Source organism: Martes martes (assembly GCF_963455335.1).
Source record: "Martes martes genome assembly, chromosome: 1".
NCBI classification, from domain to species: Eukaryota; Metazoa; Chordata; class Mammalia; order Carnivora; family Mustelidae; genus Martes; species Martes martes.
The window spans coordinates 1,270,235-1,288,958 of NC_137888.1; the positions used below are offsets into that span (position 1 = coordinate 1,270,235).

Genomic DNA, 18,724 nt, shown 5'->3' on the forward strand with positions numbered 1-18,724 from the left:
AGCCTCCTCCTTGCCGATAAAGTCACTATTTTAAGAATTTTTCAGAGATTACAGAAACGAAGGTTTTGCAATACACTCTGACGGGGGGCAGGGTTTTTAAAAACTGCTTCCTCGGAGCGCCTGGGTGGCTCCGTGGGTTAAAGCCTCTGCCTTCAGCTTAGGTCATGGTCCCAGGGTCCTGGGATCGGGCCCCGCGTCGGGCTCTCTGCTCAGCGGGGAGCCTGCTCCCCCCCCCCGCCCCCGCCTGCCTCTCTGCCTGCTTGTGATCTCTCCCTGTCAAATAAATAAATAAAATCTTAAAAAAACAAAGCCGTTTCCTCTCGTCTCGTGCTGCGGGAACTCACTTTAGGTAGAGCTCGAGCTGCGTGTAGAGGAAACGGAGCAGGGCGCGCCGCGCTATGATCTCCGCGTGGCAGTCGTTGAGCGCGAGGCCGCGGTCGCTCATGTACTCGCCGTTGATGCACTTGGTCCCCGTGGAGACGCTTATCACCTTGGCGTCTTTCACGTCTGTGCCTGGAGAACAGCATGAGAGGACGCCTCGTGCCCCACCCCTCCCGGCTCTGCGGCGCCCCCGCTGCCTGCGCTCCCGGGGGAGAGGTCCCTGCCCACCGCTGGCACCTGCGCAAACTCAGGCTCCGGAAACAGCCCCCCCCCCCGCCCCCCGAGGACTCATGGCGCGACGCTTCTGGACGCAAACCTCCCTCGCCCGTTAGTCTACAGGCTCTGACCCCAAGGCAGGTGTTTCCTCTGGGGCAGCCCGGTCTTCTCCTGAACGTTCCCCGTTGGCCCCCGGGAAGCAGGCCCAGGTACAGGCCGACTAACGGGTCCACCGAAGCGTCGCGAGGCTACGGGGAAGGGCGTGCAGCCACCAGAGGGACAAGAGGGAACGAGAGAGAGGACGTGGCCCGCGGGGTGCTGGGAACGGCCCTGGGAGCGCAGCCACTGATGGGACGTCTGCTGACAGATCACGCGCTGCAGACACAGGGCAAGACGTGGACACGGCCCCTCGGTAACCTCCCTCACCGCCCGCTACATGCACGGCGCGCCCCGAGCAGCAGGTGCAGCGCCGGCCCGCAGGGCAGGGTCTCCGCTTCATTCCCACACACGCCCGCAGGGGCACGCGGTCCATCTCTGTTTAGCAGATAAGGACGCACGGGGCCACGGCCTGCCCAAAGTCGCTCGACCAGCAGGAGCCCAACCTGAACCCGCCATCCGACGCCAGGGCCACAGGCCACGGGCTGGGTGGCACTATCTGCAAGGGAACAGGGTGGCCCTGAGAGAGAGGTCCCCAGGGAGACGCATGGCGAGGGCACCACAGCCCGGGAGCCAGTCCGCGCCCTCCGGGTCGGAGAGAAGAGCTGCCCGGGACGACCCTCCAGCCGCTCACTCCCGCCGCTGGCCGGGGCACAGAGCCTCGCCAGGGAATACGTCGTCCTGGGAGCCGAAGTGTCTCCCTTTCGTCATGGGACAGACAGCAGCAAAGGGAGGGGCGGGACAGCCTGGGCATCTATCTGCAGAGTTACACGGAAACCCCAGGGAACGTCCAGAGCACGTCCTCGGGCCGCAGACACACCATCAGCTGCGCCGAAGTGAAGACATGGTGCGGGAAAAGCCGTCATTAAAACGGCACTCAGGTGTCCTCGACCATCAAGGGGCTGGCCAACACTGGGGACCATGGACTCACGTCCGGACCACGACGGGAGAGAGAGCTACCTTGGAAGAAAGGACGGTGCGTTCGCCCACACAGAGGACAGAGGTTTTCTCCCTGACCAGCAGGTGTAGACAGACAAGGCGTTCCCAGCTCGCTTGTTCACTCTCCGGCCCTCGGGGGCTTTCTGCGCACGGCCCCCCGGGCTCAGCCGGCCAGCGGGGGGCCGAGTGGAGGCCCCGGGGCCGAGGGCCCCACAGGAGCAGGGATCCCCACCGGGGCCACCACTGTGGTCTCCTGTCCCTGGGAGCGGTCCCCGGGCAGAGCTCAGCGTCCTCACCCCTGGGGTGCAGGAAAGGACTCGGGGTACCACCTCGGTGGGAACTTCTGGGTAAATTTAACGGGGCTCCTTCCGCCGCCCCGAGGTGTGCTTTTTACCTGTGCACTCCCCGTTCTTGCTAGAGCTGCCCGTCCCCCACAGAAACTAGCCGTCAGGGTCACTCCTGGTTAAGTCAGATGTGACCCACTGGCAAATGAAGCAGGAAGGGGGAGGTGCCATTTTGCTGGACTTTTCCAGAGTCAATCAAGACCGCTCACGTGGGATTATGGGAGTCAGACACAGACACAGCTTTCTCCCAGTAAGAAAACGTAGGTGAAAGCAATGAACACGTAGGAGAAAAGTTTTGCAAGTGCGGTTCCTACGGTTCCTACGTGCGCGTGTGGCGGGGCCGCTGAAGCACTGGGAGAACCGCCCCGTCAGTGTCACCTGAGGGCACGTCCTCTCTCTGTTCTGAGAGAAGCAAGGCAAGGTGGAGCACAGCGCAGCGGTTTACCTGTTGTCATGACGACGCCGGCTAGAACTTTCCTGCGAGCATGAGGAGAGGAGAAGTTGTCCGTCAGGTCGCCGAACTTATCCAGCACCAGGCGGGCCACGGCATCGGCTAACACCTGAGGACCACAGCAGGGGGTCAGGGGTGCAACCGGCCCCTGCCCCGTGCACACCGACAAGGCTGTCCCTTCAGAGTGGCCTTACAGACGGCTTCTCTTCTGGAAAACCACACGGCAAATCTGGCAAACAGGCACGTGTCTGTGCGTGCGCGTGCGCGCTTTTTTCTCCCTCCAAAACACTCCCTGGAAACAGAGGCCCCAGGAGCATGGGAGGCTCTGGGTGGAATTCTTCAAGAGTCTCATGGATGGGGACAGTCCAGAGCCCGTGCCACCCCTCTGGTCCTCCCAATACCCCAGCCCTCCCCACGGATGAGGAAGCTGAGGCGGGCCCCAGCCAGAGTGGCCTCCCCAGGCCACCCGCCTCACACCCTCCACGGCTCTGCACCCAGCTCTCCCAGCCTCTAAGGCCACATGCCCTGGAGTGACAGGGCTTTCGGAGGAAGTGAAAGTGCTCCTTTTCCTGAGTGCAGGAGGGGTGGCCGTCCACTCGGGGGCTGACCGGGCCACGGAACACTCCCGCGAGTGTGACCCACAACAACAGGGCAAGAGAAGGGGCCGCGTGATGAACGCCCAGGAGGAGAGGCACACGGCCGTGCTCAGCCTCCGCCCGGGGCACCTGCCGCACGGTCTGGGAGCAGCGCGGACGAGAGCCTGCGAGGGCCCCTGCCACAGACCCAGCACCCCGCAGACAGCACGGACGGCCACGCTCCCCGGGGACGGGGTGACGGGTGGCTGGTCCACCGCCAGACCCGTCGGCCTGCCCTGGAGGCAGCGCTTCCAGGAGTGAACACAGCGGTGGTCTTATCTTCACAGTTTACAATGTATCTCGGATACAAGTGTTTCTGGGAAATGAGGCCTGACGGGACGTGCGTGTGGGCGGCGTGTCCTCCCAATCTCACACTTGCCGTGAGTATCAAACAGCTACGTCTAGTGTCCCCAGCTTGGCCTGTAATAAAACACTCCCCAAACGGACGGAAACGTCCATCATCCTAAATGATGACTTATTCTGAAAAAAACAAAAGTCACCAGGATTTCTTCCTCCTGCCGTTGCCCCAGTAAGTACCAAAGAGCCCCCAGAAGACTGCGCTCACGTCGGGGGCGAGGAGCACGGACAGAAGACCGGGGCAACAAGCCCCCCCGCAGCCCGGGCAGAGGCCTCAGTGCCAGATGCGCGGGGGCAGGCGACACGGTGGGAAGGGACCAAAGATGAAGGGTCACGCGTTCCAACGTACGTAAGAGAGAACGTCTTGAGAGGCTAAGAATAAGCCACAGAAAGAAAAGCTTCCGTTTCGTGGAAGGTCCAGCTGATCTCCAAACCGCAAGCTCAGAGACCCTCAGAGGAGGTCAGGCCCTTGTGCGGACACTTACTGGTCAGAGGCGGGCACTGTCAGCACCGGGACTGTTCCTCCAGCCCCTCGGAGACTGCAGGTAAGGAAGCGAGTCTCTACATGCTGGGGGCGACGTAACCGGGAGAGTCACGCCTGCGCCCCCAGCCCCGGGTGTCCCTGCAACAGCCCCAGGTGCTGAGAGGCTCCGGCTCAGAGCTGGACTGGGGCCGACGGCCAGGTTCTGCTGCTCTCACAGAACCCACTAGAGACCGAGGGCTCTGCACGCCTCCATGGCCCATGACGTCTGGGTTTAAACCCTGGAATGCCACTATGGACACGATGACGGCAGCAAGTCCCACGACCAGGGACTCAAGGGCCACTCCAGGCAAATGGTGCGGATGCTCAGCACTCCAGAAGGCGAGCCTGGAGACTTCCAGGGAAAGACAGCGGAGCCCAGAAATCCAGCTGCGAGGGCTGAGTCTGCAGGGGCCACCCCAGGGCCTCCAAGGAAAGCGTGGCCACCTCGAGCTCCCGTGGGGGCCCCAGAGATACCGCGGTGGGAGGCAGTGCGCAGACACGGGACAGAAGATACCCCGGTTGGGGCACAGTGCGCAGACACGGGACAGACGGCTCCGCGGCCACAGAGGTTCAGAAACGAGCACTGGGCGCCCGCAGAACCCAGGCAAGCGGCCGGGGGCAGGGCTGACATGACCCCTGCCTGCCTCCCCCCTCCCTTAGGTGGGATTCCCAGACGCCCCTCCTGGTGAGGCCCCACGCGGCCCCTAGCGGAGCTCTGGTCTCCGCTCCCGCAGAAGTCCAAGCCCAGGCTAGGACCCCCGCCTGCCTCCTGCCACGCTGGGACCCCTCCACCCTGCACAACCCAGGCATCAGGGGTTCCCAGCGTTTGACAGGATTCCAACGGCCTCACGTGCGACTCTGCTGATGCTAAGGGAAGTCAGGTGGCAGCAGACTGTCGTGAACTCAAGCTGGAAAACACGCAGCAAACAGCAGACCTGAAAATAGGAAACCTCCAGGGAACTAGTGCCACCGACGTGTGAAATGGTAAGTGGACTGACGTCCTTCTGACAAACGTTCATAACAGGTTAATGTGGGACGTATTACCGGGTTCGTTAACTGCCCGTAGGACGTTCTGAACACGCTACTTTTTACATGATGCTGTATTTGGCTCAGCTTTAGGCAAAAGTTTCTTCTTCTAAACCCTAGCAGTACTGGTCACCTCGGGCAACGGCACGGAGAAGTTACTCTAATTGTGTTCAAAGGCACCAGAGAAGCCACGACCTTCCGAATTCTTCTATGAGAAATACAAGCGGTCCATCCACCGACCTGAGTCCCCTCGTTCTCTCGTCAAACCAGTACACAACTTATCTTCAACATCGGTACTATTTCAACAAAAAGGAACAGAGAAGGGTAATCGATTTTTTCTCTAAAAGAAAATTTTTACCCTCGGCCAGAAAACTGGATTTCCAAGAAGAGAAGCGACACATGAACGGTTCTAGGGTCTAGAGATGCCAGCCACCTGCTATCCCCCCCCTTTGTGCTTCCCCTTTTGTGTGTAAGCCACAAGCCCACCTGAAATTCTGTCTTCATCCTGGTCTTATAGGGGCGCCGTCCAAGCCCAAACAAGAGTGGACGCCTACCTCCGGCCGAGCAGCAGGGAGGCCGACATGGACCGCACCTAGGACATTCCAGGTACGGATGCCCAGGCGCCATGAGGGCCACTGGAGGGTCCCCTTCCATCCCTCGCCCCTCCAAGAGGCTCATGCCTGTCATGGGCACCTTCAGCCCGGCCGGCCCCTCAGCCGTCAGCCCTGCTGGAGCTGGGAGACACCCACTCCCACCCACACTAGGGTTTCAGCTGCTGGCCGGCCGGGCTCTCTTATGTGCTCGGGATTCCCCGGGCAGACTTTGCGGGAAACCGCTGAGCTGCTCCTGTCACAGGCTGCTACGGGACGTGGGTCCCCACAGGGGAGGCCTATGGGGGAAGGGAGCCACGGGCTGCCACGGGGCACGGGGCACGGCTCGGCCTGGAGGCCGCTGACAGCGCTGCTCCGGTGGATGGGGCTCTCATGGCCCTGGAGAGGCCGCCCGGCACGAGCCACCCGGGCAGGCAGGATGCCCAGAGCCAGACTTACCAGTGACGCTCCGATGGGACATCAACAGGGACCAGGAGAGGGAGCCCTGTCTGAAAGCACTGTCAAGACACGGCCACCGTTTCCGGCAGCGGCGCGTTTCCTCACCTGCGGCAAGTGCAACTGCAGACCCTCGCTGGGGATGGGCTGGCGAGACGGCGTTTGATCCAAGTGCAAGTTAAAAATGGTCGCCAGGGCGGACTGCGCGGCCCGGGCCTTGGCGAGCTTCTTGTTCCTGCCCGAGCCCTCGAAGAACTGGCCGTCCACCACCACGGACATGACGAAGCTCTTGGCGTGGCTCTCCCCGCTCTCCGACAGGAAGTCGTACTTCAGCCCGGGCCGCAGCTCGTTCAGGATCATCACGGGGTTCTTGCCGCTCGGTGGCGGGAACGGCGGGGGGCCGGGGAGGGGGGGCTGCGCGAGGCTCGCGGGCGCGGGGGACGCCGCCAAGCTTAGGTCCCCGCTGGAGCTGAAGGAGTCGTCCCCGTTGGAGCCCAGGTAGAAGGGCACCTCCGACCGGTCTGGGGTCTCGAAGCCGTTGAAGAGCGTGTCGGGGAAGTCGGCCTGGTCGGACGTGAAGTCCGTGTTGGCGGACAGGGTCCTCCCCATGGCCAGGTGCGCCTCGGAGGCGTTGGGGAACTGCACGAAGGACCGCAGCGCCTTCTCGGCGGCGTGCAGCTTGGCCTTCTTCTTGGTGGGGCCGGAGCCCTCGAACACCTGCCCGTTCACTTCCACGGACATGACGAACAAGGGCGCGTGCACGGGGCCCGTCTGCGAGAGCAGCGCGTACTGCAGGCCGGGCTTGATCTCGTTCAGCTGCATCAGGGCGTTCTTCGGCAGCGCGGGCCCCGGCGGCCGCCTCCTCTTCTTCAGGCGGAACTTGGCGTGGCCGTTGCTGCCCTCCTCCAGGGGCCGCTTCCGGCCGGCGCCGCCGCTGCCCCCGTTGGAGAGCGGGGCGCCCTCGCCGGGCCCGGGCGCGCTGCCGTCCTTGGGGGGCACGCTGTCCAGGCCGCAGCTGTCCTTAACATCTGTGCTGCTCGAACCTGCGGTGCCCAGAAAGAGTAACTTACAACGCCTTCGTTGTAGGATCTTGTAAATGCAAAATTTATAGATTCCTTCGTCTCTCTTTGTAACTGGGTAAGTGATGTGTGCTTATCCCTCCGTTCCCCGCTGGGCGTGCGGACAGCCGCCCGGGCCACCCACGGACTATCGCCCCGCCACCACCGCTAGTCAGAATCACCGGCTGCTTTGCATGAAAAGGGGAGTCTTCGAACTTTCTCCTACAAGAATATTCTGAGGCGTCTAAAGATGCGCTGCTCAGGCTTCTCAAACTGCAAACGAATCCCGGAAACCTCCCGTCAGCGCGCACACGCCCTCCTCCCTGATGCCCCTGCTCTGGGGCTCTCGGGCTCTAAACAGCAGCGCTTCCCACAAGAGGTGACAGGACTTCAAGCAGGCAATCCGAGCTCATCAGCGTTCAGGCTCTGAATATTGGCATCAGGTGTGCAGTGCCTAGATTTAGTCCTGAATCGATCTCAGGGGACGCCTTGCGAGTCCTGGGAAGCGCTCTGGCTAGTGGGGGACCCTGAGGGGGCGGCTGCACTTCCAGTACGTGCTTCCACTCTTTCCACGCCGCGTGGGGACAGTTCCCCTGCGAACCCTTACTACATTCCACGGCAGGGAAAAAGTATGTAAAAAAAAGACGTAAGACTGAAGCTGCAAACGGCCTACAACTTCCTAACGTTCTAAGTAAAGCCAGTGATTTTGTCTTTTTTTTTTTTTTTAACAAATATTTGATGGCCTTACAGAATAGTTTGGTCATTCTACCTTTTAAAGGTAGTTTCTGTTTACAATTAATAAGGATAATTTAAAAACTCTTAAAGTTCGTGGCAAAATAAATATAATTTTAATTTCAAAAAGGGGAACAGGAAAGTATTCACTCTTTAAGTTTATCAAGACTAAAAAAAAAAACCAGAAAAATCCCATGTTTTCCAGGTTCATTTTCAGAGGCTGCCTGCCGAGAGGCTAAACGGGACCGTCCGGGCTGCTGGCCACCTCGGGACAGTCCGGGCTGCTGGCCACCAATCCCCAAAGTTCAAGTTCTTGAGCTTCCCGAGCTGAGATGCAAAGACTAATGCCCTGGAAACAGCCGAGGTCGAGAGGAGGGAGCCGAGACGGCTCTCTGACAACGGCAAGTACTCCCCGGGGCTCCCAACACACACACCACTTCTCCCAGTTAACAAAGCTGACGGAACGGACACTAAATTTTCATTTATAACATCCTCCAGCAAAAGCTCGATAGGTTACTCCTTTCGGTGCTCAAAGGAAACAAAGGTTAAAAGGGGCAGAGTGAGACAAAATTTAGATCCACGAGTGAGCAAGAGAGACACGCGCCACCTGACCGCGTACAGCTGGGCTGGTGCAGAGAAGCCCCCAGCACGAGGGCCGGGCCACGGCCGCGCGAGCACGCGGGCATGCAGTCACGCACACGGCCTCGGACACAGAGGCTGGCTGTGCACGCGTAGAACAACCAGTACTGGGGCGACAGACAAACTTGAGATTGTCAGAAAAGGGCGCTTCCTGGGATACAGATCACACAGATTCCCGGCTGGGACTGGCTTCGGGGCGCTCAGATACGGCCCCACTTCCGTCCGCCCAGAAGGGCTACTACGTAAAGGAAAACAGCATTAGAGGGAGAAGAGGAAGCTCCTGTCCCAGCTCCTACACACGCGCAGCGCGGCTTTATTTCACAGATGTGAACACGACCGCGATAAGCTCTTTGGTCGCCTCTGAAACAACAGAAGATCGAGGACCCGCCACCTCCCGCTCGGGAACCAGCGTCCGTGTCTCCCGCAGACTCACTCAGGAGACTCCTTCATCTTGGCGAGTCACCACAGGGTCTACACACACGCGACGTTTCTACCCAGACCCACGGCTGCCGCTGTGGATGACAGCCCACGGGCCCGAGAAAAGGAGGCTTGGGGGACAGGTGCTCACATGTCCCCATGTGTGTGAGGGAGCGCACAGGCAAAAGTGGCCACGGCGAGCGGAACGGACCTCCCGAGGGGGCTCTGACGGGGGCCGCAGCCTGTAGGAAGCAGGAGAGGCAGAGCTCGGGTCTCGCTGCTGAAAAGCAACTGCTCCCGCTTTCTCACGCCCCCGACCACCAAAGAGAGCACTTCCCATGTGGCTCGGGTAACAAAGGCCCGGCCCGTGGCACATTCCCCACCGCAGAGCCCATGGAGTGGCCTGTGGGGCAGCAGGCCCAAGGGTAAGGCCTTGGAGGGCCGGTTTTGGGTGAAGTCACGGGGAGACGGACTGGACTCCGCTCTAGTCACGGGTGACCACTCTCAGTAAAAGGTCTCTCATCATTTCGACCTGCACGGTCTTCCTTGGGAACCACCAAACACAGACAAGTGAGAATGTACACATGTACATATATCAGAAAAAAACATTGTGTACATATATCGCAAAATGTGCTTTGCTGTAATTTCCCCACTAAAAGCTCCCAACTTCTGTGGGAGCCTTTAAACCTTACTCAAATGCAAGGCTATCTGGGAATAAAGATAAAACAGAGCACAGGTGTTCAGGGAACTTCTTCTCACGGAGGACACCGCTGCGGGAGGGAAGCCGTGCGCCCCTGAGGCTCGCCAGCCTGCACCCCAGAGAGGACAGTGTGGGACGCGGAACAGGCCCAAGAGTGAGCTCTGGTCCACAGCGCCCAAAGGCTCGTGGAAGTCTGGAAACGAGATCAGCAGCCTCATGAGAGCCCCCTTCCCTCAAAGCACGAGGAGAAGCCATCGTATTTACAGGGAAAAATCTGGGTAATGTTATCCTAGATGAGCAAGTATTTAAATTAATCTCAAAGGGTATTTTGGATTGGAACAGATGAAAATCCGGCCACCTGTGGGAGACCAGGCTGTGACGTCTGATGAAGCCGGGCAGCTCCGTGGCCAGCGCATCTGGAGGCCTGTATTTGCCTATAGGGACACACACGGCGGCCGAGGGTGACAGACGGTCCCACACACGGCCGTAGGGAAAGGCCCACACCAGGTACCAACACCTACTGTAGAGAATACATCAGAGACTTCCAACAGGCCACCGTCGATGGCGTCGGAAACACTGTAGGAGAGAATCACTTTTCCCAAATTAGTCTCATTAGAAAGACTGACAAGAACACCAGGGTTTGAACGGAGAGTGAGCTACTTGTGCCACATGACAGGCCGGGTCTTACTCGTGTTCTCTTCATCTTCTGTGTCCATGGCACGGGACTTCTGAGGGCTTCTTGACCGGCGGAGACGGTTTCTGTCTGAAAGACAGCAAGGAAAGGATGTTCAGTGTGCCCGCCACGGGGGCGGATGGGGTCAGCCTGCTCCGTGGGAACGGGCACGACGTCACGACACGCTGAAGAAGGGAGTCACAAACAAGGATGGTTAGGTCTGCTGCCCGGGACGGGACATCTGCACGGCCAAGGACACCGAATGACCCAGGGCTGTGCCATCAGGAAGCGCTGGCAGGAAGGGGCCACCCCGCAACACCAGGGCCACTCCGAGGAGGGCGGCCCTGCGGCAGGGGCTGGGTCCCAGAGGACAGCGAGGACAAGGATGTGTCAGAGGGAGCTCTCCCACAGCGCGAACGAAGACGCGCCAGGTACACGCCGGTCCCCCCGGCGCTTGCTCGCTGCTCGCGGGACTCTGGCCCAGGACATAAACTACAGGCGCAAGCAGGAGTGCCCGGGGCCGCACCGTGTGGCTCTTCTTCACCCGGGGGGGTCTCGGGGGGATGCGGCTGAAGAGCACAGGCCTATTCAAAGCGGATCTAACCCCTGAGCAACCTGCAACTGCTAATCCCGTGGGCGGGAACCACAGGAGGTCCCCTGAGAACGATCACTCATAGGGTCTCCTCTCAACAAGGTGACAGTCTCCTCTTCCCAGACACTGTACTGAGGCATCATCTGCAACGCAGGACCCATCACACTGCGAGCCAGGAAGAGAGCACTGCACATGTCTAGCCGCGTTTGCTTTGTACACAAGCAAAACTTATCTCGTAAGTCACTGAGAGGCAATTCAGTTCCTTTAGGAAAATGGTGACTAAAATGCGCCCAATCATGCATATGTTATAAATCTCTCGTCTATCTAAAATGCACATAGTCTTCATGACAATCATTTGTTAACGATGTTGGATCTCAATGCATACGTGCCAAATTTGGAGCTAAAAGTTAAATAAGTTTCTATTTAGAATCCTTCATTCAAGGGGCACCTGGGTGGCTCAGTTGGTTAAGCATGACTCCTGGTTTCGGCTCAAGTTGTGATCTCAGGGTCGTGAGATCGACCCCAGGTCGGGCTTCATGCTCAGTGGGGGGTCTGCTTGGGACTCGTCCCCCACCCCTGCCCTGTCCCTGTTCTCTCTCTCAAATACATAAATAAATCTTTTTTTTTTTTTTTTTAAAGAATCCTTGGGGCACCTGGGTGGCTTAGTTGGTGAAGCGTCTGCCTTCGGCTCAGGTCATGATCCTGGGTCCCAGGATCGAGTCCCGCATCGGGCTCCCTGCTTGGCGGGGAGTCTGCTTCTCCCTCCGGCCCTCCCTCCTCTCATGCTCTCTCTCTTTCTCCAATAAATAAAATCTTCTTTAAAAAACGATCCTCTAAGAAAGTCTTCCACATAGCTGTAAAAGCATTTTTACTTTATTTTACTTTTTAAGCATTTTATTTTATATAAGTTAATTACTTCAAGATATAGTTTCTGAAAATGTACTACTTGCAAATCACAGTGAGGATAGCACAAAACCTAAATAAATCAGATGGGTTCTGCCACTGAGAAATTTAAACATAAATGTTATCTGGGGACGCCTGGGTGGCGCAGTCAGTCAAGCACCCGACTCTAGGTTTCGGCACGTCATGAGTTCAGGGTCGTGCGGCCGAGTCCCGCGTCGGGCTCCGTGCGCGGCGGGGGGTCTGCTGCAGATTCTCTCTTCCTCCTTCTGCCCCTCCCCACCGCGCTCGAGCCCGCTCTCTCTCTCTAGTAAATCAGTGAATACTTTAAAAATATATTATTTGAATAGCTGATTGAATTAAGAAGTTATTAGTCATTTTCGGTGTGGAAATAGTACTTAAGTTTTAGTGACATATACTTCAGTATTTAAAGTTGAAATGAGAACATCTGAGATGGGTTCTTATAAACTAACACGGCATGGGGGGGGCGGAACGCAGATGCTGTGTGGATGAAACGGGGCTGAAGGCCGGTACGCTCACGCCGGCCCACGGGCATGTGGGTGTTCTTACGCACTTCTGTATCTGCATGTGTTTCAATATCCCCATTATGGCAAGTTTTAACAGAAAAGTCACTCCCTTGGGTTCCAAAGTGGGAGGGAAGACACAGTCACAAGGGGGGAAGTCCCACACGCCCTCAGTGAGACACAGGTGCTCTGGGGAGTCCCTCGGCGGGACGACAGGTGCACGGGTGCCGACCGGAGCCTGGAGGTCAGGCCGGCTGAGGCGCACCCCGAAGACGGGACGCGGGTGTCAGAGAGGAAAGCACAGAGCTGGTGTGAGGCTGACCATCACAAAGCACTTCAGAGCAACCCAAACTGTTACAAATACAGCAAACGTCACAGGGCTCTGAAGGGTGGAGGGAGGACGGCGGACTAGCCGGGGACCAGGAGAGCACGGCAGGGCGGGCCCTGCCTCTGCTTCGGCATCACCGGCCTAGGAGCCGAGGAAGTCCGGGAGCGACGCTGGCGATGGGCACAGACGCACACAAAACGAGAACTGTTCTTTCGGTCAAAGGTCCAGGAGAGGGAGCTGCTGGCTACACGGGCAAAGTGGGAAAGACCCCACTCCAGCCGGAGGCCACCGTCCCGGCCTCGGTGCAGAGTCGGGGGACACTCGGGGAGCCGGCCGTGAGGGGCTGAGGTGCCCATCTCATCCCCACTGGGGCTGCCAGGAGACCACAGAAGAGGAGCAAACTTGCAAGCTGTCGGCAGAGGCCCGGTGGGAAGCGGACCCCCCCAGCGAGAGAGCGGCGTGAGGGGCAGTCACCTAGCACACAAGGTTCAGGTAAGAGTCAGGTCCTGGAACATACGATGCTCAGGTTTCAATAAAAATCATTCCTCATACTGACAGCCACGAAGATCCCAAACTGAATGAAAATAGACAACCAGGAGACGCTGTCCAGAGATGTCAGACTCACTGGAGGAAAACTTCCAAGCAGCCATCATAACATACTTACTAGACAGCTTGAGTCACCGGGACGGTGTGGAATGGGTGTGGGACAGACAAGCAGGTCGCAGCGGGCGGAAGGAAGGACCTGCGGAGAAGCTCTCACCAGCACACCGGGCAGGTCAGCACGGGAAGGACAGACAGCCTTGTCAGCAAACTATGCCGGAGCGGTGCGGCCACTGCCCACACGGCAGTCCACCGGCAACGGGCCAGGGGCTTCAACGTAAAACACAAACCGTAACACCTTTAGGAAATTCATAGGAGAAAACCCTCCGGATCCAGAACGAAGCAAAGACTTTGCAGACTCTTTTGCAGATCAAAAGCGTGATCTATGACAGAAAAGACTGATGAAGTGGACCTCATCGACATGAAACACTTCTGCCGAAGACCCTACTGAAAAGGTGAAAAGACAAGCTACAGAGAGAAAATCTTTGGAAGCCACATAGCCAACAAACAGCATATGTGAGAAATTCTCAAAGCCAGACACTAAAACAAGCCAATTAGAAACTGGGCAGAAGACATGAAGAGCGACATCACCGAGGGTGCGCGGACGGCAAATGAGCCGGTGAGACGGTGCCCGACGCCGTCACCCCTCAGGGAGATGAGCCTCAGGCCACATGCGGCACCAGCACACACCCGTGAGAACGGCTATGAGGGAAAACCGCGGCCACCCCACACGCTGGCGAGGATGCGGAGAAGCGGGTCACACACTCGGCCGGCGGGGCACCTAGCAGGTGCAGCCACGCCGGAGAACAGTCTCGCGGTGTCTTAAAAACGAAACACGCGCATTCATTTAGAGAAATGAAGACATGTTCATATAAAAAATGGGTACATGGGGATGCCTGGTGGGTTCGGTGGAGCGTGTGACTCTTGATCTCGGGTTGTGAGTTCAAGCCCCACGTTGGGGTAGACGGGCCTTTTTTACATAGACAGAAACTTTTACATACATACATGAGTGCTCACAGCCACCTGGTTCACAATAACCCAAAACTGGGAAAACCCGGGTTCAACAGCCGAACGATGAACTACATACCATACGGTCCACCCGCACCACGGAACGCTGCGTGGCAATAAAAGGGAACAGACTGTTGATACACACAACCACCTGGGTAGATTTCCAGAGAACGAGAGTGAGCGGAAAACCCCGATCTTGTGGTCCATTGTATGGACCTGTGCGCAGCCCACGATGCGCACCACCGCGGAAATGAGAAAACTGCAGGTGGAGAACAGGTCAGGGCCACCGGGGCTGAGGAGGAGGTTGGTGTGGCTATAAAAGGGCAGCAGGAGGGACCCCTGCGGGGCTAGAATGTTCTGTATCTTGACCGTATGGAGGTCAACATCCTTGTCGTAACAGTGCTCCGTGTAAAGCAAGCAGGGCTCTTGTGTTATGTCTAACAGCTGCCTGTGAACTGTCAAGAGCCCAACATGAGAAGTTAAACTAGAAGCAGACACAGGCACACGCGATCATGAACCAGTAACTGGTCCACAGAGAGGGCCGGCTTCTCTGCAGGTCCGGCACGAGGAAGACGGCACGTGCAGTGATGGGGATGGTGAGTCTGCACCCCGGGACAGGCTTGGCCCTCGTGGAGTTCACCTGACTTGGGGAGCTCACCTCGTTTACCTGCTCTCACATACTGAATTCTAAAACAGGACACAGGAAACATCTCACAGTAGAAAGTAATCAGGCTATGCACGGTGGCGGGTGGGTACATGCATATTAAGAACAGACGCCAGAAATCTCTTGCAGAGCAGAAGCCAACATTTCCAGCATCTACAGATGCCAACTCTGGTACCGAAGGTTATAAAACAAACCAAAATAATAAAGCAAGCACTGCAGGGCATTTCACAGAACCATTTTTCTTTCATTCGCAAAAGCACTTCTTATGGCCTGAACGGTAAACAAGTAAGAAAACCCTGTAAAAAAACCGCATATCGAACAAAATTCCAGAAATGGCCAATTAAAGAATAGCTTTCTTTGACAGCAATATTCAAATAATCTCCCTAATGCAACAGGAAGTAAGCTAAAGGGGGGGCACTGAAGCGTGAAAAGACCCTTCAAGTTGGCATCAAAAGACCCGGATTGAAGTTTAAGTGGCTCCAGGTACAACTGCTTCCTCCCTTTGTTGAGCAGCACGGGGCGAGCTGGATCCAGAGTTTATGTGGAAAAAGGAACAGTGTGAACAGTCGTGTCGTGATGAGGCCGGGCTAGCCCTCCCGGACTGGACACGATGGAACGCCAGCGCCCAGGACTACACGCGCGGTTCACACTGACCGCCAGGGTGACGGCTGCGAAGCCAGAGTGGCAGCGAGCACACTCGGAAGTCCGCGGTGTGGCCACAGTGGTGGCCCGCGTCAGGGACGGGCACTTCCTAACAAACTGGACTGGACGCTGGGTGACCGCACACAACAACTGACTTCAAATAACACAAGTCAACCGGCAGTGTGCTCGTTCCTAAGTGGACGGTGCTACTACTCACACCTTTGTAGATGCTCATGTTGTAATAAGACGGCGTAACCGCGGCAGCGCCCTTTTCTCGCCAAGAGGGTGAAGTTGTGTCCGCGCCTACCCTTTCACGCCCTGCCCCTCCCTTAGTGAAGAAAGATATTCTGGAATGAAATATAAAGAACATGACTTACTTGTATTGAAAATGTGTCAGAACTTGAATATTTTCTATTGTGCTGCTGAAAATCCTAGCATTAGGAATTCACTAAACACGTAGATTAAAAAGTGTTTAAGGGGCGCCTGGGTGGCTCAGTGGGTTAAGCCTCTGCCTTCGGCTCAGGTCATGATCTCAGGGTCCTGGGATCAAGCCCCGCATCGGGCTCTCTGCTCAGTGGGGAGCCTGCTTCCTCCTCTCTCTCTGCCTGCCTCTCTGCCTGCTTGTGATCTCTGTCTGTTAAATAAATAAAAAAAATCTTTAAAAAAAAATAAAAATAAAAAGTGTTTAAGACAAGCAGTAAACTTAGTTAAGATTACTAGCAATTATTACTAGCTTTTATCCATTTTATTCTCAAAACAGAATGGCTTTAAGAAAAGTTTTACATATTATTTGCAGCTGTTACGGGTTTTATCTTTAACAGCCATACACAGCAAATTTTTAAACACAGAAGTGTTAAGATGGAGATTATTTGTGTTGATACTTTACTACAAATCAAGCAACTTGCTAAAGTCTAGATTAATTTTTTAGCCATAGCAAAAAAGCCAAATGATGATTTGGCTATTTAACAAAAGTAACTGAAATATATAATTCTTGCATCATTTGAAAGAAAATAATCTGAAATTCAACAACTTAATCCAGCACCTTTAGAGAATAAACCTCACGATTTATATTTTCCTTTCACCATTATATGAACAAAATAATATCCTTGGAGAAGGAACAGACGACGAGAGCCATGGGACAGTACAGAGCGCCCCGAAACACAGCCACACGCACACTGCCCAAGGCACGAGGCCACCCGTGTCTTCAACAAGCGGGGCGGGAACAACTGCACGTCCACACACAAAAAGTGAATCTAGACACAGACCTCACGCTCTCGACGATTCACTCACAACGGATCGCAGACTCGATGCGGAATGCGAAACGCTCAAACTTCGAGAAGACAACACAGGAGAAATCCTGGGGGACCCTGCAGAGGGGGTGACTTTTTACACACAGCACCAAAGGCACGATCTAAGAAAGAGAGGACGGGTGAGCTGACTTCGTTAACACGTCAAACTCGTGTTCTGAGAAAGACCGTGTCAGGAGAGTGAGAAGACGAGCCACAGCCTGGGAGGAAGCATTTGCCAACACCACCTCCGATAAAGGACAGTTACCTGCAATATATAAAGAGCTCTGAAAACTCAACAATGAAACAAACGACCTTTTAGAAATAGACAAAAGACCTCACCAGAGAAGACACACAGATGGCCGATCAGTAAAGCTGCTCCACGTCCCCGGTCACCGGGGAGATGAAAACTCAAACAGTGGCGACACGGCCGCACACCTCTGAGAGCGGCCACGGGCCGGCGAGGACGGGAGCGCCCGGAGCGCTCGGTCGCGGCTGCTGGGAAAGCAGGGGGGCCGCCACCTTGGAAGGAGGTTTGGTGGTTTCCCCCAAGACGAAACCTGCTCTTCCCATCCGACCCGGCGATCCCGCTCCCTGAGGTCCCCCCACGGCGGACGGGACCACACGTCCCCACAGAAACCCGCACACGAGGGCGGCGGCAGCTCCGGGCGTAACTGCCAACCCTTGGAGGCCACCCAGGGGCCCTTCCGCGGGGGGACGGACGCGGGAACTGTCCCTCCAGCCGTGGGAGGGTGTTCAGCGCGAAGAGGACACGAGCCATCCCGCCATGAGGGGACGCGGAGGGACCGTGGTGCGTGTCACTGAGGGACAGGAGCTGGTCTGAGAAGGCTGCGGCCCGTGTGATCCCAGCGACGGGACTCTCTGGCGAAGGCACAGCGGTGGGGCCGGTGACGGGTCGTGTTGCGGGGGCGGGGGGAGCAGGGTGGTGGGGATGAATGAGTAGACCACAGAGGCTGTTTAGGGCCGTGAAAACAAGGTGTGTGGCGCTGGAGGGGTGGCTGCGGGCTGTCCCATACGTGTGCACAGCCACGATCAGCCGGGGTGGTAACGGTGTGCGAGTGCAGCCTTATCCGCTGTGACACACACACCACTCCGGGGGCGGAGAGACACGGGCGGTCTCCCCGGTTCTGCTGGGAACCTAACAGTGCTCTAAAACACGAAGTCCTCATTTTTTAAAAAAAGCATCCCAGTGCACAATGACACTCGTTACGCTACTGGGAAAGGCTGATGAGAAGGGAATCTACTGGAGCAGAGGACAATGCTGGGAAGACGACGGGCAGCGGGCACGCACATGGAAATAGCGGGCTCGGCGTGCGGGTACAGGTCGCCAACAGCTGGTAGACGAGCCAGCAGGAGCAAACGCTACGGACAACTACTCTTTTGCCATCAGACAAATGCAGGGAGCTGGCCACGTTGTTGAGCCGTGGGTCTGGCTCCCCCTCATGAAGGAGCTGCAGGCTGAGCGCAGGGGCACGTGGACGCAGAGCTTGCAGGGACCGCGCTGGGGAGGGGCAGGGCGCAGGAGACCGCGCTCATGGGCAGCCTGGCGGGGGCCTCCGGCCCCTTCCGGACGGGCTGCAGGTCTGGTCGTGATCCCATCAGTGCAAGTGTGTGTGAGTCTGTACCCTCGCTTGCCCCGCCAGCTCCCGCACACGCACAACGGGAGCTCCAGCCCACCAGCCCCCGCCTCTGTGTGGCCGTGCTCGCCACGCATCTGGGGCCGGGCGCCCGTGTGACCTGCCCATGACGTGGCCACGCCCCCACACGGGAGCCGGCCTCTTCCCCAGGTGACCGGGAAGTCCTCCCACGCACAAGCACGGCACGCAGAACCACACCCGCAGGCTTCCCCACAGCCCCCAGGAGCCG

The 18,724-nt window shown here is 57.2% G+C and overlaps 1 protein-coding gene across 1 annotated transcript in view; it reads right to left on the reverse strand.

Moving 5' to 3' along the window:
• Positions 1–18,724, reverse strand: part of ADARB1 (adenosine deaminase RNA specific B1) — an 82,314-nt gene that overhangs the window by 34,925 nt on the left and 28,665 nt on the right. The window contains exons 2-5 of the mRNA XM_080828416.1: positions 10,309–10,383; positions 6,183–7,117; positions 2,482–2,596; positions 345–513 (exon numbers count right to left, since the gene is read on the reverse strand). Of these exons, the coding sequence (XP_080684542.1) occupies positions 345–513; positions 2,482–2,596; positions 6,183–7,117; positions 10,309–10,336 (1,247 nt within the window). The 5' untranslated portion in view covers positions 10,337–10,383. The remainder of the gene's footprint in view (positions 1–344; positions 514–2,481; positions 2,597–6,182; positions 7,118–10,308; positions 10,384–18,724) is intronic.